Source organism: Osmia lignaria, chromosome 14 (genome assembly GCF_051020975.1).
Source record: "Osmia lignaria lignaria isolate PbOS001 chromosome 14, iyOsmLign1, whole genome shotgun sequence".
In the NCBI taxonomy this organism is placed as follows: domain Eukaryota; kingdom Metazoa; phylum Arthropoda; class Insecta; order Hymenoptera; family Megachilidae; genus Osmia; species Osmia lignaria.
In genome coordinates, this window is record NC_135045.1 from 4,534,073 (window position 1) to 4,558,258 (window position 24,186).

Sequence of the window (24,186 nt, forward strand, 5' to 3'; positions counted from 1 at the left end):
TGCCGTAAAATGTTGCTAGTTTAACGTATAATATTGATGTATTGAGTAATAACTGTATTTACTGTAAGCAATTATATATTATAAGTTAAGTTAACGTTTTGTAATTTTTATAATCTATATTATCACCTTATATACATTCCAGAACTTTATGTTTTGTAAATTGAAATTGTCAATGTAACAAGCAATTTTTCTTACTATGTAATTCGTTGTAGCCTATTTCTGAATAAAGTTGATATTCAAAAGATTTAAAATAAATTGAAAATATTTATTGTATAGCCGAAGTACACCTGTAAATGATACGTGGTAAGCACACTTATTGTTAGTTTCGTTTTAGCAAAACGTGTTTTCACGTGTCATTGAGTCATGAAGTCGGGTCATCGAGCATCAACCTGGATATCCGGCTATTGTAAGCATAAATGCACATAAAGTTCTTCATTCCCAAGGAACGTTGTTCGCGGAAATATGAATCGTTTTGTTCAAGGGTATTCTTACGTGAGCTGCATCACTTCCGAAAATTTAACAACCTCATAAATCGTAATAAAATATTGCATAATTATTTCATAAAACTTCCAAAAATACCTCTCAACAACTACGTTGTACAATTTTTTTTTTAACTACACCAAAGAACAAATATACAAAACTTATCTAGCAAAGGTAAGTAATAGAAAATGAATTAAAAATTAGAAACAATTCTTGTTACGTAAACAAAAGCAATAATTCATTGAGGAACAGCTTTCTTATAGGAAGAGAAACGATTCGTTTTAATTTAGTGTGGAAAAAGTTCATTGTCACGGTGGAACTTTTTTAACTTTAACTTAACTAACTATTTTAAATAAGTTTCATGAAATGTCATACGAACGCGTAAGAGTCTGGGACAAATTACGAGGTAAAAGTTGAATAATTTTCACATAAGAGAACGCAAAATACGAAAAAGTATTGTTTGCAAATGATGGTACCACCTGACAAGTGACAGGGGAATGGGTCAAGGCGGAAATACTACGACGTCTTTGATGACTTGACGTAATTTTTGTTACCTTTTTGCGCAAATACAATGAATACATCGTTATTCGATACAATTCTGATTTTTCGACGAATAGAAAAAATGAACAAAACATTATTGATTATGTATTCACGATATTATACAATTCTATAAATTTGGTACTCGTGAATTTGTTTTCTAATTAAACAAAATCTAGTATTATTACCAAAATCATGAAAAAAGTTAACTACCATGTCACCCCTATAGAGATCTGAATTTTCATAGGTAATCCAATTTATCCCCGATATCATTAAAAATTGTTTCATTTATTTAAATAGAACTTACCCAGTGAAACTCTTAACAACTCTAGCATATGATTCTATGAATGTGTATTATACACAATTCGATGAATATGAAGAAGCACGAGTGTAAGTAATTATAAATTCCAATAGAAGCATGTCGCAGCTATTAATTAGTGTGACGAACCTGTGTTTAAGTAGGGGTTGTCGTAGAAAGGCCCGGTTATAAAAGAGATCGGACGAGAGTTGGTAAACCAGTTCGGTGGTGGTTCATCGAAAAGAACTGATCGTGTTAGTGGTACAGGTACATAGGTGGGTGACGAATTCTCTTTATCATCTTAGAAAAAACCCTAGTGGATACCATTGTGATAATATCTCTCTACCTTTGAACTTCACAGTGCTGTGATATTGTCAAGTGATCAATGTGACCGCGTAATTCTGCAAAGGAATATAATTATTGAAGAAAATATCATTAAAATTTTCATGTTTCAGATAAAAAGTAACCATGTCTACTGCTGGACCGGAAATAATTGCCGGATCAGTTGCGGCGGCTTCGGCCACCGGCTTCTCCGCAACTACCGTCTTCCTCTCTCTTCTCATTCCTGCGGTTCTTTTATATTACATTTACTTCAGAATCTCCAGACGTCATATGATTGAACTGGGCGAAAAATTACCAGGTCCACCAGCATTGCCCATCATTGGAAATGCCTTAGACCTTATGGGAAGCTCAGACAGTAAGTTAAATCGCAGCCATTTTGGTCTTAACACTTTAAAGAATTGTGTTACATATTGATCCCTATAATTATTTACCTAGTTACTCGTAGTTTTATTTGTATTTATCTGTATCTGTATTTTATTTGTATCTGAAATTTGTATTTATTATATATAATTGGAAAGTTTTATAGAACTTAAAAAGAAGCGAATTAATTTCAACTTTTCCTTCGTTACAGCAATCTTCCAAAATATCTACAAAAGATCCTTCGAATACAGCGACGTCATCAGGTTGTGGGTTGGTCCTAAATTGGTAGTTTTCTTGATCGATCCAAGGGATGTTGAGGTGATCCTCTCCAGTCACGTGTACATTGACAAATCTGCCGAATACAGGTTCTTCAAACCATGGCTTGGAAATGGTCTCCTCATCTCTACTGGTACGTATTTCCAATATATTACATTTAAAAATGTTTAGAGTACCTGAACATCTTTTCCAAATTTGTATAAAAGCTGAAATAGAAAATAAAACATATTTTCACGCTGAGGAGAATGACGTAGGGTAGCTCAGTGAAAGAAAGTAGATGCAGTTCTACGATCGTATGCACTGTTATCGTAACTTTCTCACTGTCATGATAGCCTCTTTTTTCCTTTCCCGATCGTTTCTTGTCCTACGTAACAGAACGTAACACGTAACTGCCTCGCGTGTAACCGCTTCGGTTGGCACGCGTACATTCATTGGCGTAAACTTTCTTCGTCGTTTTCCTAAGAAGAAATTTAATTACCAACGATTATTAGCGAGAATACAGGAAGCGTCCAAGTATACACTTAAAACTACTTTTATCGGCAGTCACGATAGTCATCAGTGGCTGACAGAAGATATTTAATTCGGTCAAGTAATTATTAGTAAATTGAGGCATTACATTACCAATTAATTTTTTTATTTGTCCTTTATAACAACCAACGTGAATTTATAAATGTTTACGTCTATTGTAATAATAATAGTATTTATGCGACAATGAATTCCATCTGAAATGTATTTCGCTCGGCAGAGACGCAACTGGAAAGAAACTTGTCGCGAATGCTTTCGATTCCCTGCTCTTTCTCTATCTTCTTATGTATAGCAAAACAACTGTTATTTAATCGATGACCCTACTGCAGCTTTCTTCTAGATACGATTTTCCTCGAAAGAAGCTTGTTTTCACTAGCAAACTCTCTGTCCTTGTATAAAGCCTAATTCTTAGAAGCTAGAACTGAAGAATCTATTTGAGATTTTCTGTACGATATCATTTGATTACAGGTCAGACATGGCGTACTCACCGCAAACTGATCGCCCCAACCTTCCACTTGAACGTATTGAAGAGTTTCATCGACCTGTTCAACGCAAACTCCCGAGCCGTTGTCGAAAAGATGCGCAAGGAAGGAAACAAGGAATTCGATTGCCATAATTACATGTCTGAATTGACTGTTGAGATCTTGCTGGAAACAGCTATGGGTGTCTCCAAATCTACCCAGCGCAGTGGATTCGAATACGCTATGGCTGTGATGAAGTACGTATTCGTTTTTCTTTCGATCTTACGCAAACGCTTTCTTCCTTTAGAGAAAGTTTGTTAATATTTCAAATGCAGCTCTACAGTATATGAACTATAACCAACGTTACGTAACAAGGTGGATGAATAATTTTCATCAAGCTGCTTCTCTTCCACTAGTTACTCGAGGAAGTTGATTCCATCAAATTGCTTCCAAAGGCATTCCCATATTTCTCCGTCTGGCCGAATCCCTGAAACAAAACAATGTACCCTGTAACAATGTTCAAATAATATCCTTGTTTACAGAATGTGCGACATCCTCCATCTCCGTCACACGAAACTCTGGCTCAGGCCCGACTGGCTCTTCAATCTGACCAAGTACGGTAAGGATCAGATCAAACTACTCGAAGTTATCCATGGACTGACCAAGAAAGTAATCCAACGCAAGAAGGAAGAATACAAGAGTGGAAAACGTAATCTCATTGACACCAGTTCCCAGAAATCCGACACCAAGGTAACATCCGGTCAATCTACATCCATACCGTTCCACGTTCGATCTATTCATCTTTCATCTGTGTATTTTAGACCACCTCCGTAGAAGGTGTTTCATTCGGTCAATCAGCCGGTCTTAAGGATGATCTCGATGTTGACGACGACGTTGGTGAGAAGAAGAGACAAGCTTTCCTCGACCTCTTGATTGAAGCCGGAGAAAACGGTGTAATTCTTAACGACCGGGAAGTCAAGGAGCAAGTAGACACCATTATGTTTGAGGTAAGATGTCAGGGATTATTTAAATCGCTGCAAATCAATTTTATTGAACAAGTAAAATGAATGAAACCGTATTGTTTCTCTAAAGGGACACGATACCACCGCTTCCGGATCCAGCTTCTTCCTAGCCATGATGGGCTGCCACCCTGACATCCAAGAAAAAGTGATCCAGGAACTCGACGAGATCTTTGGCGACAGTGACAGACCCGCCACCTTCCAGGATACCCTGCAAATGAAGTACCTCGAACGTTGTCTGCTGGAAACGCTTCGCATGTACCCACCTGTACCTATTATTGCCCGTGAAATTAACACAGATGTAAAATTAGGTTAGTATCAAAGATTTTAGAAACTTGCATCCTACTGAAATTACCTGTATGTACTTCTGTTAAATTAATATCCGATGTCATTTATACAATTGCAGCATCGGGAGACTACACCATCCCAGCTGGCTGCACAGTTGTCGTTGCCACCTTCAAGCTTCACCGACAGCCACACGTCTACCCAAACCCAGACACCTTCAACCCTGACAATTTCTTACCAGAGAAAACCGCCAACCGTCATTACTACGCTTTCGTGCCATTCTCGGCTGGTCCACGATCATGTGTCGGCCGAAAATATGCCATGCTCAAGTTGAAGATAGTTCTGTCCACCATTCTCAGAAACTTCCGCATCAGATCCGACATGAAGGAATCCGAATTCAGGCTACAGGCTGATATTATTCTGAAGAGGGCCGAAGGATTCAAGGTCAGGCTCGAACCAAGGAAAACCGTAGCAGCCACCGCCTAAAATTACAAAGAAACACAAAATTATTACGTAAAAATGTTTATTTAAAGGAACAATAAAATTGGTGGTCTTTGTGGCGTGTTGCGCAGACGGTTCGAACTGTGCTTCGTCGTCTGCGCATGCGCGGTAAGCCTCCTTTGGATTTATATTATTATGATTGTATGTAAATGTTGTGTATATTATCGACGGTCGTATAACGCGTATATAGTTGTATTTTACTTCCTACCTTAATATTTATCTTGTGCAATAAATTATGCAGCCGCTGTGTTGCGAAATAGACAACTTTTTTATGATTCAATTACCCACCTTTTTCTAGTCAAAGGTTAAGAAGTTACGAACGACTACCTATAGAGGGCTATACTTCCGGTTCACGGTTTGAAACTTCGATAATTTCACTTTGATTGTGAGAACAATGACGACGAAATACGATGTTATTGATTTCTTGAAAAAGGATTATAAAAAATGGTCAAATAATTCGGCCTGCAGTGACGAATGCATCATTAATCATTCGAGAAAATTAAAAACTTTACCGCAAGCCGAATGGTATGAAAGGCATAAGGTCATAGCTGATTTAAAAGCTGCGTTACCGGATATAAGTCCTAGAAAAGTGCGAAGGTTAATTCGAAAATATTAAAAGAAAAAGACTAACTCGAATACTTATCACAATTTGTAATTACAATCTTTCAAACAGACATTGTATACCATACCATGAGGCAATTCTTCTTGAACTTGAAGAACAGGGTTACAACGAAGCGTTTTATTACATGAGGGAATTTATAAATTTCGATAGAAAGATTGCAGAAAAAACCACTGGAACCAGGACATGGAAAAAAATATGTTTAGAAAATCGAAAGGATTTTATAGATCATTTAAAACATGGATTGATGGCATTCGAGGATGCCGAAAGGGAAGGTATCTCAAATAAACATATTTCACCATAGATATACGTATCGATTGATAATCATTTTTCTTCAGGTGATTACGTTACACGGGCTATGTCACTGCTGGACGTTGCTCTATTTTTTCAATCGAAAGGCTGGGAATGGAAGTGGGTCACCGAGCGCCTTTACCAAGCTGCCCTTTTTGCAGCGGAATCGATCGAAGACGATGAGCTACGAACAATCACTCTGATACGTTATTTGTATGGTCGATTTCTCTTTCAAGAATGTTGGTAACAAAACTTTTAAATTATTCCTTACATTTTTGTGAACTACAATGATACTTGTCGAATTTATCAGTGAAGAATCCAAAGAGCGCTATAGATTACCTAAAGGAGGCACGCGAAGCATCAGAGAAAAAGACATGGAACGCTTCGAAAATATTGGGCGAAAGACAACGTTGTATTTTCATAGAATGTAATATTATTTTGTACAAAGCTCTGTTGATTCTCGCTCGCAAAGAACGTCCAGAAAATCCTGATTTCGCTCTGAATGCGTGCATCGAAGCATTAGAAAGAGCCACGGATGGTAATGTTTTTTTCGTCATTGTTCAATTCGATAATCAGTATAATTGAATGTAACTGAAATGGAAATAATAGCTGGCGACAACGAGTATCTAACTGAAGTTTTGTACGAACTTGGAAAAAGTTACTTCGCGAAGAACGATATGATACGAGCCTTGCAAAGTTTCTCCAAATTTTTGGCCATCGCGAAGAGGATCCCAGATCCCGAAGGTGTTTGCAACGGTCATATGGAACTAGCATTTACTTACAAAGTAATCAAATTTCTCAAAGATACATAAGCAATCGAAGTAACAAACATGCATATTTTTCAAGGAATTGGGGGACGATGCTCATACTGAGAAACATTTGCATCTGTGCCAAGAAAACGCTGACAATTTTGATTTTAGAGAGAAGCTGGCTGATTCGCACTATTACATCGGTGAACATTACTTAAGCCAGGTATAAATAAATGCAAATAACGTCTGGTAACATTGTTGAGTAATGATAATAATGGTAATTTGGGCAGGGAAAATTGAACTTATCCACTGTTCACTTGGAGACCGCTTTGTGCATATACCATGAACTTAGCGCATCTCAAGAAGCTGATCGTGCTAGATGCATTGCCGGAATTTCAAAAGGTTTCTCTTACAATTTGCAAATATCACGTCGATAAAAGACAAAATTTATTTTTAGCAGATTCAATAAAACAAATACATTTAGAAATACGCGCTTACTAGTTTATTACAGTGTTCCATTTTACAATGTAAGAATGTGTAACAGGCGTGGGCTAAGTGGAAACGAACATTTACCTACATTAAAAATACAGATGATATACACGTAGAAATTATAGACGTTTTCTTTTCCTTTTTCTCGATTGCCTTACACCTAATACGTTAAAATAAAATTGCATGATTGTAAAACGTAATATCTTTCCGCAGGGCAAGAGATAATCAAGGAATATTACAATATATTGTTACAATGCGGCGAATACGATGAAGATGCTACATTGAAAATTTGTCGATGGAAATGTTGTAGGAAAAACTTTTGGGCCAAGAGAATAGAAGGTGATGATAAATTTAAATTTCTTTCTTATAATAATTACGACCGTAATACATACACAAAGTATGTTTATGAATTTATATATTTTTTAATATATGTACGCCTGTGAACATATTACATATGTTTCGTTCTATTATATTTACACAATGTATATTTCTTTACTTCAAATTTCAACTGTCCATTGCATTACTATGGTCGCTGTTTCTCTTCATTTTGTGCTAAACGTATTAATAATTAATATTTTCTTAATTATATTTTTTAATGTAGAAAACAAATAATATTAATGCTTACCCATGAGATTTAATAATTCTTATTTATATTTTTATAAATTTTCATGTGTAATATTTTTCTTTTTTTTAATTTCTATTGAATCAAACTTCTTGATTCTACAATGTATACTGATTCCCTTAAACCTTATAAACATAAAATACATGAACATACCGCTTGTAAATAGTCTTGTTCTCTGTCTTTTCATACATCCACCATTTAATGTTGCAGACATTAAATCAGATTTGGATATCTCACACGAAAATTCACTGGATACAATTTCATCGTTACTATCCGTATAGAACAATAATAATCAAGACATGTCATGGCCTTAAAGTTCACAGGCAACAATTGCGTTCCACATCATTTCTTGTCACAAGTAATTCTCGTTTCTTACTTCAATTTTATTTATGCAACTTTATCTGTCTATCTTCGCAGCAACGCCACAGTGCTTTCTTTTGTCTTCAAACTTATTGGGGCTTGCACAAAAACAAACTTGTCGGTAAATTTTTAACACTTTGACAACATTTCATAAATATTCTAGATTTAACAAAAAAAAAAAAAAAAAAAAGAAAATAATAATAATAATAATAATAATAATAATAACAAAATTTTATTTGATAACATCAATCTACATACAATGCAAAATTGATATTTTTTAAAATAAATAGGAATGATAGTCACCAAAGTGTTAAGTTTGAAAAATGTTTCAAAATGGCTATGAGGAAAGTATAAATATAAGAAACGATGATATATCTCATCTACATACATCGTTAAGATGATTGATACTGTTTTGTAGAGTAATACATAAACAAATATGAGTTTCTCAATTCTTAGTCCATAAAGCCAAGTTAAAATCAAGCAAAATCTATTTGAAGTATTGAATTGATGAAAGCTAAGTTGCAAAGAAATCTATAAAGATGAGTAATTAAAAGAAACAAAATTAAAACATTAAAAGTGTAACACAATAATCTAAAAGTTAATTGTACTAAGAAAATCGTAATGAGTCTCTATCTTCTTTCTGCAATTAAACTACAGATAAAAATAATTATGCATTTTTTCTGTGACTTGCAAATATGAAAAGTTTGTACAAAACTTAACAAAGCAAGTTACTTCTAATTTTTTTTTAGTCTGAGATAATAATTTTTCGACAGTAAGTAAAGATGAAGTTAAAAAACAAAATGAAAAAAGAATCATTAAAATTGCATATAAGTAATGCCGATTAAGTAAAACTTATTTTAAAAATCAAAGTAAATTTATTATTGTTAAAGTCTATTTATTTCGTAGAATTAATTGCCTGTGCGGAATACTATAATCATGTGAATGTGATCTAACAAAATAAGAGGTGTAGGAAATTTAAAAAAATAGAAATTAATCAGAAGCAAAGATATAGTGACTTGAAAATTAACCGCCTACATGTTTCATCATTTGATCAGATATTGTAATTTTTAGAAATTGAACATTATTCGCACAGTCTTCGTAACACTGCTTAAAAAAAATTATGTTTGCATGTTTTCCACATTTGTACCGTCTTAGTAAAATAAACTACAGAGGTTATTTCAATCCATACAATTTTTTACCTTCATCTCTGTTTCCTACCTGTGTATAATTATACGTCTACATAATTTACATTAAATTTTTTATAGAAAAATGGTGATAGATGTGTTTACAAAAGTTCTGTTAAACATACAGTCATTCCTACGAGATTGCCACTGCAATCATAGTAGTTTACTTAGTAGTAAAAAAAGAGTTTTACAGCCGAAGCATTATGTACTATTTTGGAACATCCTGTTTTTTAATGGAAGTAGGATAAATACATATAATGCAAATTATATCGTGTTTGGTCTGATTTTTATCAGAAGAATCTCAAGAATTACGAATTACTAAAGTGTCAACTCACATCAAAAGAACTGCGGCGGGTATCGAGTTATACTATTTAACATACTTGACTGGCTCCAGCAAGAAAAGCATAGGCGCAGGACTAGACGCAGTGGCAATAAGGGAATGAGACCACAGTGGCAATCTTGGCGGAAGCGCTGTATACCGTTTCACTTTTCAATTTCAGTGCCATTTTATTCAACATACGGCATTTACACACTGTTTTGTATTTCACGCGATATGTTCTCTACAGTTTCTGCCTCGTTATAATTACCTTCCTCGTCTATTTCAATAACATCATGTCGTTTCTGAACCACAGCGCTTGCCAAATCGATAACCTCTTGTAAAACCTCTGCCGCCACATGAACGCATTCATTTTGTTCTTCTTGTTTCGACGCGTCTGATTTTGAGACTTTTACGTTATCGGGGTCACTATCTTTATCACCAATTGCGATGCTTTTCTCTAATACATCTTCTACAATGATAGGTTTACACCTGTCAATAACAATAGTAGTATTTACTTCAACGGTTTGATCCTTGTTACCCTCAGAGGATGTCCTCTTTTTAATACGTTCAGATGACTTTTGTTTATTAATCTCTACCTCTTGTACGTCATCCTCTTCAACTTTCTTCTCAACACTGTTACATTTATCGTCTTTAGTACGATCAATATTACCGTTTGCAGTGTCATTATTAGAATCCTTCTGAGACCCTTTGTCAGTCAAACCTTCACTCTCATCCCATATCCCTAAAGATATTATTTCTTCTTCGCTACTGTCTTTTCTTTCCGTTCTTGTAACCTGTTCATTCGTATTTTCATCTTTCTTTTCATTTTTGTCATTTACCTCATTTTCATTTTCTTCTGGGTTTTCTTCTTCCTTATCCTTTTCTTCTGGGTTTTCTTCTTCCTTATCCTTTTCTTCTGGGTTTTGTTCTTCCTTATCATTTTCTTCTGGGTTTTGTTCTTCCTTATCATTTTCTTCTGGGTTTTGTTCCTCCTTATCATTTTCTTCTTGATCTTTCCCTTCCTGGACATCTTCACTGTCATTAGGTAAAGCATTCTGCTTTTCTTCCTCTTTATCTTCAACATTATTAACTGAAGTATTATGTGTTTTTTCTGACTGTATATTTTCTTTTTCCACAGATTCAATAGTATCGTTGTTATTATCGGAACTACTTCTATTTTGTTCTTTATCTTCAGCTTCGTCTGGTGTCAACGAGTTTGTTAAAACTGTATCTGTTATTTCCTCTTCCTTCTGTGATTCATCAGTTTTCTTCTCGGTTTGAGTACAATCGTCATCAGATTCCTTCATAACAAGTTCCATATCAACAGCATCTTCCATTGCTTCCTTTTTAGAATAATATGATTTATCTTCCGTATTATTTTCAGTTAAATCGTTCATATCTTTCGCTGGCTCTTCCTCATCGTCATCTACTCTAATCGGTGCAGCCTCGCATTGATCTTTACTCTGTTCATCTGTTATTTCATTTGTATCTGATACCTCTTTTGCTACTTCTTTATCCTTCACTTTTATTAATTCTATTTTTGGCTGCTTGTAATGCGTCAATTTGTGTGTCAGTCCCATAAGTTTATTCTCATAACTGGCTCCACACTCGTCGCAAATGTATGTTGTTGTGTCAAATACGACCTGTTCAACATCAGATTCAGAGGACTGTGATTGTTGAAATGTTTTTGATTGCTTAATATATCTTAACTGTTTATTAAAAACATTTTTTGGTGTTTGCTGTGATGTATCTTTCTTCGAGATCTTTTTCCTTTTCTTCTCTATCGGAACAGGCGAAATACTTGCAAATCTTCGCTTCTTCCTTGGTACAGCGTCCTCATTTGACGAGGATTCATCAGTTAACTCGAAACTTTTTATTACAGCATTACCTTCTAAAATATTTCTTAACTTCATACGATTACGTTTCCTATCAACATCCGCATCGGACAGTGAAGCGCCGGTTGCCCGCTTTTGCTTAGTTAGAGTTCTTCCACTCCTTCTCATTATTAATACAGAAGAATCTGAGTCAACGTTTTGAGTAGCAGTTGTTGCTTTTCGTTGTCTTGTCTCTTGTGGGCTGGGTTTGGACTCCTTAGAGTCTAAAATTGAATCACTTTCTTGTTTTGCAGCAACTTTAGATCTTTTAGGCAGGGTAGGTTCATTATTCGTTTGCTTGCTGTTATCTTTCACGTCCGAGATAGAACGTTTCTTACTTTGCTTGCTTACACTGTTTCTCGTATTATTACTTATACTATCAGATTTACTTTCATTCTCTACATTTTTATTCTTTGCAACATAGGTCTTATTACCTTGGTTACCCTTGTTAACTGTGTACAATTTTTCTGTGTTTTTCAACACATCTTTTAGAAAAACTTTACAAACTTTAGGTTCTGTAACATTTTGGGGTATTTGATTTTCAATTTCGTTTTTATCATGACCCGACTTTTCCCAACATTTTTTACAAATACTAGTACTTATTTTATGAATTTTGTACATATCATCTTCAATTTTCATTAACTTCTTACACTTACCACAAAATTGCCTTTCCTGTTTTTTATTCGATTTAGTATTATTACCTGATTTATTATCTTGAGATCGCGTACGCGTTATTATTGTAGTATCACTACTAGATTCTTGCAGTTTAGGTAAAACGGTTCTGGCAGATTCAGTAATTGTAGTTTTGCGACTTACCACAAAGGTTTTTATCTAAAATAATAAGAATATCAAAAAATACAAATTCCATATATAACTTATTATAATATAATCTATAATAAAATGTTACCTTGGGCATATTTACATAGTCCACTTTTTCATTAATTATGTCATTTAACTTGATTGCAGTTTCTTTAGATAGATTTTTTAAATCAAACAGTACATCCAATGTGTATCGACAAGATAAACATATAAATTTCTGATCTTCCTTAAAACTTTTCAGCTGTTAAATGCAATATAATATAAGTATTAATAAAATAGTGTGTTACAACTAAGAATATAATTAAAATTTATATTAATGTATTCAATATTTCTTACATCATAATCAAAAACTTTTTGAATTTTGTCAAATGAATTGTGTTGTAAGCTTTGATCTTTGCTAAGATCAAAGACTAATTCATTTCTTGCAGGTCGATAACATAAACTGCAGCAACGTTTGCGATTCAGTTTCTTTTGTTTTGTAGTATGTTTAAATCTTTGTACAAAAGAGCTACATTGGTTTAATTCATATACACATTTGTGACAAAGTTTTGATGGTAACTGATCTTCTGTGAGTACCTATATAAATATGAGATAATTTATATTAGATATAATATAAATAAGGTACAGAGATAAATCATTAGAATATAATAAATTTTATTGTTATATCAATAAACTACATTCATAATAAACTGAGGAAACTATCATTCAATCTAAAAATGAGCTTTCCACAAATAACCTTCACATTTGTAAATTATCTGACAACTGTATAATGTATTGTATTGATGTTAAATAGAAAGATTTATTAAAGAGTTATTACCGAAAATAACAGAGTGTTTGTTTTTATAATTAATTAAAACTTTAAGAAAGATGAAATGAAATACATTCTTGTTTATATTTGCATTACTCAATGAATATAGAACGTATCGATATATATGTTTAACGTAGATTTAATCCAATTAAACTTTATAAAATTGAATTCCAACAACTAAATGATTTATAAATATATGAAAATATATAGTTACAGTACCTCAACGAGCGAACAAATCTCAAACTGTTCATGAAATACATGTTTGTTGTCGGATGTAATATCTAAAAACACTCCTTCATCGCTTGCACAAAGAACACAACACTGTCTTGGCATATTGATAACAAAAATTACTGAACAAATGCAAGTGTACCAAGAAAATTAACTATAATTAAGGAAACTATTCCAAAAAAGTTTAACTCTTTCAGCGGTTAAGAAACACGCAACGAATTCATTGCGACGCATTACATTGGCGGTAAGAGAGTAGAAAACCAATATGGCACACGCATTCGATATCTCGATAATCGTCGAGAAAAGCAGGCATCTTCGATTATATCAGTAATCGATTAGTAACACAAACGTTACTTATTGTTATGCTTAAATATTAATAGCATTTATGTATATTCATTCATCAAGGTTTCTAAGAAATAAATTAAGATCAGTTATTTCTCTTCGATCCTTATTTTATTATTAAAGTAACTTTACGATCTTCAACATTCACAGAATCTTTTCTTTTACGAAGTGTGTTTAAACTTTAATATTTTAATGAAATTACATGGTTTTCAATCACAACACAATGTAAAACATAAATCTATTGAAAAATGTTGATAATTCTGTCTAATTTATTGTTCGCGTTGAGTCCATTTTTCTAGATGAGAAATTGAAAATAAATCAAATATAGACTGATTTTCCTCATGAAACTGTTGAATCCGAACTCTTAAATTCTCTAACATCAACCTGAGAAATAAATAAAGATCAATCGGGTTATCAAATATTCTATTTCACTGGTTACATTTCAATAAATGAAATGAAATGGTTTATTCGATCGATCACCTGAAAGATTCTGCCATTTCTCTGGAGAAATCGAGTAAAGTTTGCATAGATAAATTGCTAAAGTCTGCGAAACTTTTTTTAACAATGGCATTGTGCTGCTTGTTCCCTTGAATTATTTCTTCCAATTTCGGTGGCTCGGTAGGATCTTTAATACCGGTCATCGTACTCATTTGCTAAACAAGAAAAATTAGATAATAATCTAATTATTATTAAACTCAATTTTATTCTAAGTAATATCTAATTATTGTGACCAATAATGATTCGCAACAAGGTCGCATCGTCATAAAACATTCTTTCTACCTTTCATGTACACCAATGGTCCTGGTTAATGTTTTACCCTTTAGCGAATTCAAAAATTCCGCGCGAAACGGTATATACATATGAATGGCGTGACGGTAAGGGCTAGAAACACGTTTGGTATTTGTTGCGATCCTACCTCCCGTTTTTTTATACGTCAAGAAAAAGAAGCCAAGAAAGACGATTATTTTGATTTAGAGATCCATTTTTCATCATATAAAATTACACATATAATACACGTAAATTTTAAACAGTTTTAAAAAGGTTAGTACAGACAATCAATAACGAATAATTGTTCAGAAAAATAACGTTAACACTTATTTTTCTTTTCATCAATTAATCGTTTCGTATACGTCATAAATAGACGCACAGGTATATGTGTATATGGTGAAAATTTTCCTAATGTAAAACTGTCAAGTGCGAACACAACTACTACAACTGTCTCTCTTCTTTACTGGGTTTTATTTAAATACGCACACGGTACGCAATACACACGATAGCCGACGGCTTCTCGTTTCTGTTTTGCATGATCTGGACCATCGAGCCTTGATTATTAACTCTACCACTGTCGCAGTCGTCACTGAGTAAAAGTTGACAACGAACGCAGTACAACCTTTCCTGTGCTGCTTCGTGCGGTACCACCAATTCTAAATATAGCAACTCCTTCAGTGACAAATTATTGTTTTCGTCGATTCGGTCGGTCCAACATTAGGACTACTGATCGAACTCGGGGCTGTTGCTATCTGCGCGCTCACAATTCTACCAAGCTGCGCGCGCAGATTACGCGGGTAATACGAAAAATACCTTTAAATCTAATTGGCACACTTGTCAAGCGTCACAGATAATTGTCGACAGTTTCCATGGCAATATTTAACGTAACGTTTACACAGAAATATCTGAAAGTATAACCAAACGACGTAAACGTAGTCAAACGTTATCCTAAGACAATTATAAAATTCGATACCAATCAGACGCTTGATTCGTAAATGACAATTTGAACTATCGGCTTTGTTTTCATTTGAGTGTTGTTCGCGTTTGCGGCAATGTCGCGAAGCACAGCCTGCACCGCCTCTTCCCATTCTTGATCTTTCGAATCTCCTCGACTGAACGAAGCTGACCACTTTAAACGTGGCATTGATATCACCGTCAATACTTTTCTATTAAACAGTTGAACGTATGATTATTTCAATTTAATATGCGACATCCCGATAGTCACCTGAGGTCCGAGTGAAGCGCGGACATGTCACCTCCGGCCTGTTCGCCAAGTCTTCGAATGGTTTCTGCTAACGGACCGCTAAGCCTCTGTAGTCTTCTCCACGATTGAGCGTATTGTCGTCTCACAAGTTCAATGATGGTGCTTGTTAACGCCAGGCCAACCAGAATGTACAGCGTGCAGAGTAACGTGTACTTTGGTTTTTCTGCGTACGAGCGATGATACGAAGCGTAGCTATAATAAATGTATAAACACGGACTACGCGAATATACATACTCGTATTACTATCGTCTACAACATTCTACGCGTACAATAAAAACTACTGCGTTGCTTAAAAAGGGCGATTGTTGAAAAAGAATGTATATGTCGCGTAACTTACTCGGTACCAAGTCACCGAATCCAATTGTGGTCATGGTCACGAAACAAAAATAAAATCCATCAAAGAAGTCCCAATCATCTTCCCACAACATAAACATACCTGCACCACAGGCAAGGTATAAGAACAGAAGTAAGATTGCTGCCAAAGCTCCTAAAAGAACGTAGACAATTAGTATCGAATGAATATGTTTTGTCTTCACCGGTGTAAATATTTTCAATGCCATTTATGTGAATCATGCGCACACTTTAAACATATCCAATGATGATAGCAACATGCAAATCTCGAGTATAAAATTAGTAACCGCTTGGTATTTCTCTGTTTTGTTATTCGAACTGAGTGGTCGAATTTACCGAGCGATCGCCTTCCGGTCGAGTTGGTCGGAATCCAAGCGAAGGAAAAACGAAACGGAAGTTTCGATTTCACGGCCAAACCGACTTTAACTACCACCTTGGCAAATAACTTCCCCCAGTCGGCTATAACTATTAACGTTAATGGTATTCCGACGAAAGCAAACAAAATGCAGAACATCCTTCCCCAACTAGTAGAAGGTACAACGTTTCCGTATCCTAAAAAATAAAAAGGCACATGTTAGCACAAGAGTTATCTCTGCGTTGCAATTATTATTTGTTACCGATAGTAGTAAGAACAGTGCTTGCGAAAAAAACAGCTTGGAGAATGCTCCATCTCTCAGTAACAATCGGCGGCAATTCGCTCGTGTTTCGATCTGCTTGATCGATTGTATCTGTCACAAAACTTATCAACAGACCACCTTGCGCTGCTTCTTGGACAGCCTCTTCGTAAACACGTAATTTCACGCTGACCTGTAAACATTTATCATTCACTTTAAGAATTATGTGTTCATTGAACGATCACTTACCAATGTTCGTAAATTTGAGACATCAGTGTTATTAGAAATAGAGTTAACGAACGAGTGCCGGTGGATGCGCAAATTGGCGCGCAAACTTTCCAAACGCGCCAGCTCGGCCGGAAGTTCGATGTGTCGAAAAACCTGAAAAATTACTAGAAATGTATTCTAATATTTCGGGTTGCTTAATTCCTCTGAAATATTATGACGATGATGTTTTATGTTAATGAACTGACGTCAGTTCACATATTTACGAATCTCTTGAGTTCAAGTGGTTTACTTCGGATTACACTTTTATAGCCTCATCAATCATTGTCTCTTATGGGGAATAATATTTATAATTGTGTTAGCATAGAATATTTATAACGATATCGTATTTCAATTAAATAAGTTAGTAAATTTGAAAAATATGAAATAAAATTAGTATTCGTAAAAAATTAACAATAGAGGTTAATAGTAATCGCATCCAAACGTATGATTGGTCCATTGCTAAAAATAAAGATACCAATTGGAAATCCAGACTCGCGTTGTTATCTCTATAAATATTGTGTTCCGCGTAAACTCGTGTGAGTGAATAGCTAAAAATTTTGACATTTGTTATTGCATTCCATAATTTTGATCAAATATCAATAACTATGATTTACTTATAAATTTCTTAATTGAACTTACTAAAGCGCCGATCGCCGTGTACAGCATCAAAGTAATCAAAAGTCCGATGTGACCAGCAATTGATTTAACTTTTCGTATATGCTCCTCCCAAAAGAGTGGTCTTTTATCCGTGATTTCGTTGACATTGTTATTTCCTTCGACGAATTCTACGGACAAAGATTTTTTACCCGTCATTTTTAGATGTTCACGTTTCTCGGAACACGTAACTGTGTCCGACACCCAAGCAGAACTGATCTCGGCTCCACTCGAATCCTCCACAACCGCTCCGGTTATTTCCGTATGGAAGAGCGAAGGAAGTATAGTCTTCAAACTCCCCCAACCGGAATTCGATTTGGTCAGTCATTTCTAGAAAATGATCGGTTTAGTCTCTCATTGCGATTCTTATTAAAAAATAAAGCTCCGCTATTAAATGACTGATAGGGATTTTTTTGTGACTTTTTAACTCAAAAACTAAATTATTAATTTTGACCACTTTTTGCAAACTGATCACAGTGGTCACTGTGAGTGTTTATGTAGAATAAAATCAGAGATCGATGGCGTCCTTGCGGAATGGTCACAGAAACCGATAGAAATCGGAATTACGCTATCGCGCGAGCTTTGAATTCGTGTTCCGCCACATTATCAACAATTAAACACTACTGCTATATTGTGTCCCAACTCTTAAAGTTACTTTCACTGCAAATCAATCGCATCGCTCCAATATGACAGCCACGAAGCGGATGGCGGCCTAGTTCAATGTCTAGTTAGTCCTGATTATCCGCGGATATATCTGATTTGTACGGTACCGAGCATGGTAGACAGTTCCTAATAAAATCTAAAAAGCAAAGTATTAATTTAAATTGACTTACGATTGACTGAAAAATGATTTATCACTCTTATCATTGTTTAATCTAAAATGAAATGTGGCGCTGCTTTTTAAAAACTGCATAATTATGGAGGACGCATAAGCTTGCACAGTCGATAATGTAGTTTTATAAAGAGACCGCTATTGTTATGCTCCACAAAAACTTAAAATAATTAAAAAGGAAGGGCACGCAATTGGAATAGAAATAAAATATATCATTAAGGAATTAAGATCACGTGTACAATGTTAATTGGGAATTAGTTTAAATATTAAATTTAACCAGTAAGTATGGCTTGTAAATAATATGACAGGTTAAAAGATGTTATCAGTAGCACTTAAATTTGAGTAAAAAATCATTATTAATTACAAAAGATGTGAAGAAACGTTAAATAATAGTGTTAGATGTTAAAATATGATTCAAATAAATAACAATCTATGAATAATATCTAATATACATAACCATTCTACTTTATTTATATCAATATTTACTATGTTTAATCAAAATGTATTAAATATTTATATCCTAGCCTTTTTTTAATATCTTCTATTAATATACAATATGTTGAAGAATAAGTTTTGCAGTTAAAATGTTGATTTACCTTTAATTTGTTTAACCATTGTTTTAGGTTGTAGGCAATGACGGCAGTGAAAGTTCATGGTGAAATTGATATCTTAAGACTTCCTGTGAATCAAGAAGAACATGTATTTCCCCCTTGGCTGATTAAGTATACACAGTCCCACATACTTCATTCAAAATGCTCCAAAAATGAAAATGGATGTAATGAGACAGATGCTAATATCTGTCAATTTTGCATGTATGATACATAATCTTATATTCTGGATAAAATACAGCAAGGATGAGATTATATCCTATAATTAATTTCATAGGTTTAGCCGTACTCTAGATTTGCCTCATATGCCAGACATGGTATTTCCAAACAATATATTAACATTAAAACATAAAGATGGTGCTACCTTAGAATTCAATGCTTTAGATGCATTAAAAACTGTATCTAATGGGAAAATTAATGTCCAACTAGCATGTGCAGAGGCATGGAAAGAATCTAGGTATAAATATTTTTATTCTTTAAATCAGTCTTTATCATACTAATTTTCTGCTTAAATACTGTTTTTAATCAGGTCAGAGAGCAGTGAATACTTGGAAGAGAAGGTGAAGCCATTTGATTGGACATTTACGACTACTTATAGCGGTACAATGTCTAACTTTGAAGTTCAGGAAACTAGCGAACGAATTAATATGGATAAATTAAGGAGAAGAGATAAAATTTTGTTTTACCATGATTTAACATTGTTCGAAGATGAACTTCACGATAATGGTATTGCAGTTTGTTCGGTAAAAATTGTAAGTTAGAAAATTCGTTTTAAGTTAAAATTGAAAGAAAAATGTATAACTGAACCGACTCTAATTTCATATATTACTTTAAACAGCGCGTAATGCCAACTAGTTTTTTCATTTTATTAAGATATTTTTTGAGAATTGATGGCGTAATGTTGAGAATAAACGATACCCGTATTTATCATGAATTTGGACATAACTATTTACTGAGAGAATATACAACAAGAGAAGCCAAGGTTGAAGATATACGAGTAAGTAATTATAATACATATTATAACTGAGAGTAACAGAAGTAAAAGATATTATTTTATTCTTTTAGGCCCCACCTACCCTTTTTATAGAACCAAGCGAAATAGCACCATATTTGCCCCTAACTGGAAGTCATTATCATAAATTGATTATTCTTTCAAAGAAAACGGAATCAGTCCCAAACAATAAATTATCTAATGACAAAATGGCTAACAATGACACAGTTAGCACCAGTAAAAGTGAAACAGACAATTCTGTTACTTAAAATTTGTTTGTGTGTTTTAAATATATTACAATCCAGAATTATTAATAATAGAGCATTTACTAATAAAATAAAAAAAGAATTCTTATAATTCCAATGCAATACAATAATTTTAAAATTGTCATGTGACCTTTAAAAACATTGTAAAAGCTTTGATATCATGTGGGTGCTCTGACCAATGAAAGGTCCAAAATTTTTAAAATTTGCTAAACAATGTTTAATACACAAACAAAATATTCACATATTGTTTTATTGTTCGATTATAAATATATACATTTTAAGTAATATATTTTACATTCTTACCCTTATCTTTATTAATACTGAATCAAAGCATCGAGAAGATATCCGAATTTTTAAGAAGTTGATGAACTTTTTTCGGGTGTACGGTATCTTCTTTGAACAACTGTACCCAACCATGAAACTAGTTTTGTATTATATTCAGACTCATCGATGCAAGTCACTGCAGTTGCATAGAAATTCAATTTTGCAACAGACAAATCTTCAAATGTAATCTCTTTCCGTGATTTTTTTCTATCAAGAAAGTCAAGCGAACAATACCCTACTGCATGTATATAATCATGAGGGGTAATTTTTTTACCAAGCAAACCATTATTTGTCTCCAATGCCCAGTTATGTTCTATAATCTGTATAAGATTTAATTGATTAACTTTACATGTAATATGTATTTGAGAAGAGCTTCTTACTTACAGCCATAGTACGTATACTTGTATCAGGTGGATAATAAAAGTTTGGACGTGGATTAGGAAACTTTGATGGACATATTTGTGTCTGCAATCCATTCATATCGATATTCCTTGCATGTTTACCATACTTTTTGTCAATAATACACCTTTTATAACTATCCATGTCAAATTTTCTTTTTTCATAAAAAATTTTAATAGTCCCTGTTCCATCATCAACTAATGAAAAGTAACTTTAAGATTCATAGTTTCTAAATAAATCTATTCCTATATTTACATTATTCATATTACCCTGATATTCATGAAATCTTGCATCCTGTGAGGTGTCTAATACAAAGCCTACTATTTCTATCTTTCCTATTTTAATGTAAGGCATATTAAGGGGATGAAATTTAATACCGCCATTCTCTAGATAAGGCACAAATCTGTTCAACTCTGTTATTAAACAAGGTTCGCTTACCGACACTCTACCTAAAATGATTTATAGTAAATTTTACGTTTGCAAACGCCTTAGAAAACGTACCTTTCTTTTTTTCTAGATATTTATAATTGATCCATTCTTCTTTTTTGGAAAGATAGAATGGAAAATCATAATCTTCTGGAATCGAAACAAAATCTGGTGTTATATCTTTAGGTAAATCTTCCCAATTATATATTTCCGACATTCCCAAAAGATATAACTTAAATATTTCAATAAATTAAATAACTGATTGCTGTAAATAATTAACTACTTATAACACGAAACTTTAAATATAATTTCTAATGCGTACATAAACTTTGGGCACGTTGAGTTTGATTAAAAAAAATTATATAAAAAAATGGCGGTAAAATGTTCGTTACAGCGAGAAACAATATTCAAATACGCTATCTGGTGACAGAAACGGAAACTACAAAGCGCAGTGATTTTTGCGCTTCCTATCGGCAAAATGAAAAACTTCATTTTTGTACCAAACAGTAGCTGGCGCCACTTGTTTTTCCGCTATAGCGGTTTTTTTAAATTGTACCGAGTAAATTTTAAACAACGATTTATTCACAAATGAAGTCTTATATGAAAAAATGTCACTCTACATTTTCGACGTCCCGTTTTATGTAGATTCACGGTCCATCCGGTTAGTGCACTAAATCGGAAACATCCTTTATATGCATATAACTAACATGTTTATAAAAAATTAACTTGAGTGCAATTTGCCGACATACAAATAACAAACATTTATTTTAATTCTGGCACTTTCTAGTAGGTAAGGTCATTTAACCATTAGCGGTAATCATAAATTAACTTCCAGGTTTGTTAATAGATGGCGGCAGCTTTCCCATTTAAATTAAAAAAAAAAATTATGTAAATTACTAAACATTTCTTGCTAAAGTAATTAGGTTTAGATGTCGACAATAAGTGTTGATAACTAAACAGATATATTACTTGTTAACAATTAAGGTATCCACGCGATATCGCGTTCTCAATCATCAACGCTTAAAGATTGCGGCACACACTGAGTGACTATGTAAATAGGTAGTAAAAAAATAAAAATAAAAAACAACTTTGGATATTAATGGGTTCAGTTGAAATATGTAAATCACTATTATATCCTAAACTAGTTTCCAGTTTCAGGGCCTCGTAAATTCAAATCGATTAATATCAACTAACATTTATGTTAAACGCAGCGATATCTAATATAGTTATTAGTAACATAAAAATGTAATTGCTTTCTCGTGTATCCTTGACTCGTTAATCTGTAACGTACATCGATGAAATAGTTGTGAATGGTAATGAAAACCGATAGTGGTCATACGAAAGTTTGAATGATCGAAGGAATAGAGGCAGCCGAGGTTCCTTCGGTTGGAACCGTAATTGTTGTTACCAGTTGTACTGTATCGCAGTAGACCAACACGAATCAGGTCCCGTGTGCATTGTTCCTTTACACACCGTCTGACCTTGAGAAGGTCACGCCTGTTACACGCACCTCGCATTCCTCGAATCCCCCGCGTTCCATTCTTCGCGGAGGCAAGCTAACTTCGATCAGCAATAACGTTTCATTCGCGACCATAATACTTGCCTTTCATCAATTGAACAGAGCACGTCAATTCTTCTATGGCTTTGCGAATCATCCCGTTTCTCCAATGTTTCGACGATGACCTAAAAGAATAAATGGTTGGTTAGAAAAATTATATACTTTCGTGTACGTGTCATTCACCAATACAAGATTGAAGGGGGTAAGTGATACGTCCATCAATTCAATAGTAAAGAATTTAAAACTTAAACGCCATTAAATTTTAACAGATATCAAGGCTTTCCCTGGATTTTTCCTAGACCAGAGGCAAGCGGTTGAAAACCCTTCCCTTTATACTTAGCCTGCTTAACACCCCTGTACATAGTGTAATAAATAAAATAAAGAACGTTTCGTTTTACGAGAGGTTCGTTCCCATCGCTGGGCATCGCTACCTCGCACGCTAGCACGATGCGTAGGTGTTTCCGGCCGGCTGAAGCACGGGCATCTGCTCGGTCTCTCGGTGAACGCAAGAAAGAGAAAGAGCAATATCGTCGGCGCGACGCGAGAAGAACGAGTAAGGGAGAGGCAGCAGGCGAAGCGAGAAAAATAGAGTCTGCCAGCGGGTGAGCGAGTAGAAAAGCAGGATGCGAAAGGAAGGACGGCGACCGTAGAGGGGGCAAAGAGAGAGAAAGAGAGAGAGCGTACGGCCGGAAGCAGTTACTCGTGCGATGTAACGAAAATATCAGGCGTCCGTTTCGCAATCGGCCTACCCGCGTTCGTCGAGTTTAATATAGAACACTCGCACGCCCTGTCGCGAAAACATCACGCTAACGTCGTTAAGCGTGCCTTCTGCTTATCCGCGTTTATCGCGTTAATATTGAAAATTGTCCTGTCCATACTTTGAATTTTACCGGGTTTCCTAGCTAGGACGCACCTTCTGCGTCTCATGCTATCCCTATAGCGGAATCCCTGACGCACCAAGTGCGGGTTATCCTGTTTACGCGATTAACAGCTTTCGACAAATATCGTCTGATTTTTGTTTAAAGGTTCAAAATGAATAATTTTCGAATGATATTCGACGAGGAATACCGGTCGTG

At 34.4% G+C, this 24,186-nt stretch overlaps 6 protein-coding genes and 1 long non-coding RNA gene across 10 annotated transcripts; 3 read left to right on the forward strand and 4 right to left on the reverse strand.

The window, feature by feature from the left end:
- The first annotated feature begins 1,461 nt into the window (after positions 1–1,461).
- Cyp4g15 (Cytochrome P450 4g15) lies at positions 1,462–5,348 on the forward strand. Its single transcript, XM_034331178.2, has 8 exons — positions 1,462–1,590; positions 1,771–2,012; positions 2,229–2,426; positions 3,287–3,536; positions 3,822–4,029; positions 4,101–4,286; positions 4,372–4,609; positions 4,705–5,348. Exons 2-8 carry the CDS (start codon positions 1,784–1,786, stop codon positions 5,067–5,069), a joined length of 1,674 nt encoding a protein of 557 aa, XP_034187069.1. The 5' UTR covers positions 1,462–1,590; positions 1,771–1,783; the 3' UTR covers positions 5,070–5,348.
- On the reverse strand, positions 1,902–3,288 carry LOC117607473 (uncharacterized). The gene is made up of 2 exons (XR_004582175.2): positions 2,615–3,288; positions 1,902–2,499 (listed from the first exon to the last, which is right to left on the reverse strand). It is a non-coding gene; the product is annotated as an uncharacterized LOC117607473 (long non-coding RNA).
- A 130-nt stretch (positions 5,349–5,478) lies between the features above and the next one.
- Positions 5,479–8,418, forward strand: LOC117607461 (tetratricopeptide repeat protein 29). 3 transcript variants are annotated; one of them, XM_034331180.2, is made up of 9 exons: positions 5,479–5,681; positions 5,758–5,978; positions 6,042–6,233; positions 6,305–6,532; positions 6,604–6,779; positions 6,841–6,966; positions 7,034–7,145; positions 7,446–7,571; positions 8,065–8,418. In XM_034331180.2, the coding sequence occupies exons 1-9, from the start codon at positions 5,479–5,481 to the stop codon at positions 8,133–8,135; spliced, it is 1,455 nt and encodes a 484-aa protein (XP_034187071.1). In that variant the 3' UTR covers positions 8,136–8,418. The 3 variants fall into 3 exon arrangements, with proteins under 3 accessions (XP_034187071.1, XP_034187070.1, XP_034187072.1); XM_034331179.2 differs by lacking the exon at positions 8,065–8,418 and having other exon boundaries at positions 7,446–7,964; XM_034331181.2 differs by lacking the exon at positions 8,065–8,418 and having other exon boundaries at positions 5,545–5,673; positions 7,446–7,964.
- LOC117607456 (uncharacterized) lies at positions 7,174–15,532 on the reverse strand. Its single transcript, XM_034331174.2, has 6 exons — positions 15,043–15,532; positions 14,269–14,441; positions 13,438–14,172; positions 12,747–12,986; positions 12,499–12,651; positions 7,174–12,422 (listed from the first exon to the last, which is right to left on the reverse strand). The coding sequence occupies exons 3-6, from the start codon at positions 13,549–13,551 to the stop codon at positions 9,924–9,926; spliced, it is 3,006 nt and encodes a 1,001-aa protein (XP_034187065.2). The 5' UTR covers positions 13,552–14,172; positions 14,269–14,441; positions 15,043–15,532; the 3' UTR covers positions 7,174–9,923.
- Positions 15,533–15,787: 255 nt separating this feature from the next.
- Positions 15,788–18,474, reverse strand: LOC117607466 (TWiK family of potassium channels protein 7). Of its 2 annotated transcripts, none has more exons than XM_034331189.2 (6): positions 17,692–18,474; positions 17,035–17,166; positions 16,789–16,978; positions 16,508–16,723; positions 16,158–16,307; positions 15,788–16,012 (listed from the first exon to the last, which is right to left on the reverse strand). In XM_034331189.2, the coding sequence occupies exons 1-6, from the start codon at positions 17,863–17,865 to the stop codon at positions 15,927–15,929; spliced, it is 948 nt and encodes a 315-aa protein (XP_034187080.1). In that variant the 5' UTR covers positions 17,866–18,474; the 3' UTR covers positions 15,788–15,926. The 2 variants fall into 2 exon arrangements, with proteins under 2 accessions (XP_034187080.1, XP_034187079.1); XM_034331188.2 differs by having other exon boundaries at positions 15,788–16,036.
- Positions 18,475–18,654: 180 nt separating this feature from the next.
- On the forward strand, positions 18,655–20,406 carry LOC117607468 (TIP41-like protein). The gene is made up of 6 exons (XM_034331192.2): positions 18,655–18,817; positions 19,162–19,350; positions 19,424–19,603; positions 19,676–19,898; positions 19,985–20,143; positions 20,212–20,406. The coding sequence occupies exons 2-6, from the start codon at positions 19,172–19,174 to the stop codon at positions 20,404–20,406; spliced, it is 936 nt and encodes a 311-aa protein (XP_034187083.2). The 5' UTR covers positions 18,655–18,817; positions 19,162–19,171.
- Positions 20,407–20,756: 350 nt separating this feature from the next.
- On the reverse strand, positions 20,757–21,868 carry LOC117607470 (uncharacterized). Its single transcript, XM_034331195.2, has 4 exons — positions 21,628–21,868; positions 21,396–21,575; positions 21,112–21,323; positions 20,757–21,047 (listed from the first exon to the last, which is right to left on the reverse strand). The coding sequence occupies exons 1-4, from the start codon at positions 21,767–21,769 to the stop codon at positions 20,757–20,759; spliced, it is 825 nt and encodes a 274-aa protein (XP_034187086.2). The 5' UTR covers positions 21,770–21,868.
- Positions 21,869–24,186: the final 2,318 nt, after the last annotated feature.

Excerpts from the sequence above, each read along its gene's own strand:
- Cyp4g15 (XM_034331178.2), top strand. The coding sequence starts at position 1,784 with ATGTCTACTGCTGGACCGGAAATAATTGCCGGATCAGTTGCGGCGGCT. Across the intron at positions 3,537-3,821 it reads TACGCTATGGCTGTGATGAA|AATGTGCGACATCCTCCATC; the intron begins GTACGTATTCGT and ends CCTTGTTTACAG. Across the intron at positions 4,610-4,704 it reads TAACACAGATGTAAAATTAG|CATCGGGAGACTACACCATC; the intron begins GTTAGTATCAAA and ends ATACAATTGCAG.
- LOC117607456 (XM_034331174.2), bottom strand. The coding sequence starts at position 13,551 with ATGCCAAGACAGTGTTGTGTTCTTTGTGCAAGCGATGAAGGAGTGTTT. Across the intron at positions 12,987-13,437 it reads AGATTTGTTCGCTCGTTGAG|GTACTCACAGAAGATCAGTT; the intron begins GTACTGTAACTA and ends ATATTTATATAG. Across the intron at positions 12,652-12,746 it reads AAAAAGTTTTTGATTATGAT|CTGAAAAGTTTTAAGGAAGA; the intron begins GTAAGAAATATT and ends TGCATTTAACAG.
- LOC117607470 (XM_034331195.2), bottom strand. The coding sequence starts at position 21,769 with ATGTCGGAAATATATAATTGGGAAGATTTACCTAAAGATATAACACCA. Across the intron at positions 21,324-21,395 it reads AAGATTTCATGAATATCAGG|TTGATGATGGAACAGGGACT; the intron begins GTAATATGAATA and ends ACTTTTCATTAG. Across the intron at positions 21,048-21,111 it reads CAAGTATACGTACTATGGCT|ATTATAGAACATAACTGGGC; the intron begins GTAAGTAAGAAG and ends AATCTTATACAG.
- LOC117607468 (XM_034331192.2), top strand. The coding sequence starts at position 19,172 with ATGACGGCAGTGAAAGTTCATGGTGAAATTGATATCTTAAGACTTCCT. Across the intron at positions 19,899-19,984 it reads CAGTTTGTTCGGTAAAAATT|CGCGTAATGCCAACTAGTTT; the intron begins GTAAGTTAGAAA and ends TACTTTAAACAG. Across the intron at positions 20,144-20,211 it reads CCAAGGTTGAAGATATACGA|GCCCCACCTACCCTTTTTAT; the intron begins GTAAGTAATTAT and ends TTATTCTTTTAG.
- LOC117607461 (XM_034331179.2), top strand. The coding sequence starts at position 5,479 with ATGACGACGAAATACGATGTTATTGATTTCTTGAAAAAGGATTATAAA. Across the intron at positions 6,780-6,840 it reads AACTAGCATTTACTTACAAA|GAATTGGGGGACGATGCTCA; the intron begins GTAATCAAATTT and ends ATATTTTTCAAG. Across the intron at positions 7,146-7,445 it reads CATTGCCGGAATTTCAAAAG|GGCAAGAGATAATCAAGGAA; the intron begins GTTTCTCTTACA and ends ATCTTTCCGCAG.
- LOC117607466 (XM_034331188.2), bottom strand. The coding sequence starts at position 17,865 with ATGACGGGTAAAAAATCTTTGTCCGTAGAATTCGTCGAAGGAAATAAC. Across the intron at positions 16,979-17,034 it reads TCTCAAATTTACGAACATTG|GTCAGCGTGAAATTACGTGT; the intron begins GTAAGTGATCGT and ends AAATGTTTACAG. Across the intron at positions 16,724-16,788 it reads CACTGTTCTTACTACTATCG|GATACGGAAACGTTGTACCT; the intron begins GTAACAAATAAT and ends TTTATTTTTTAG.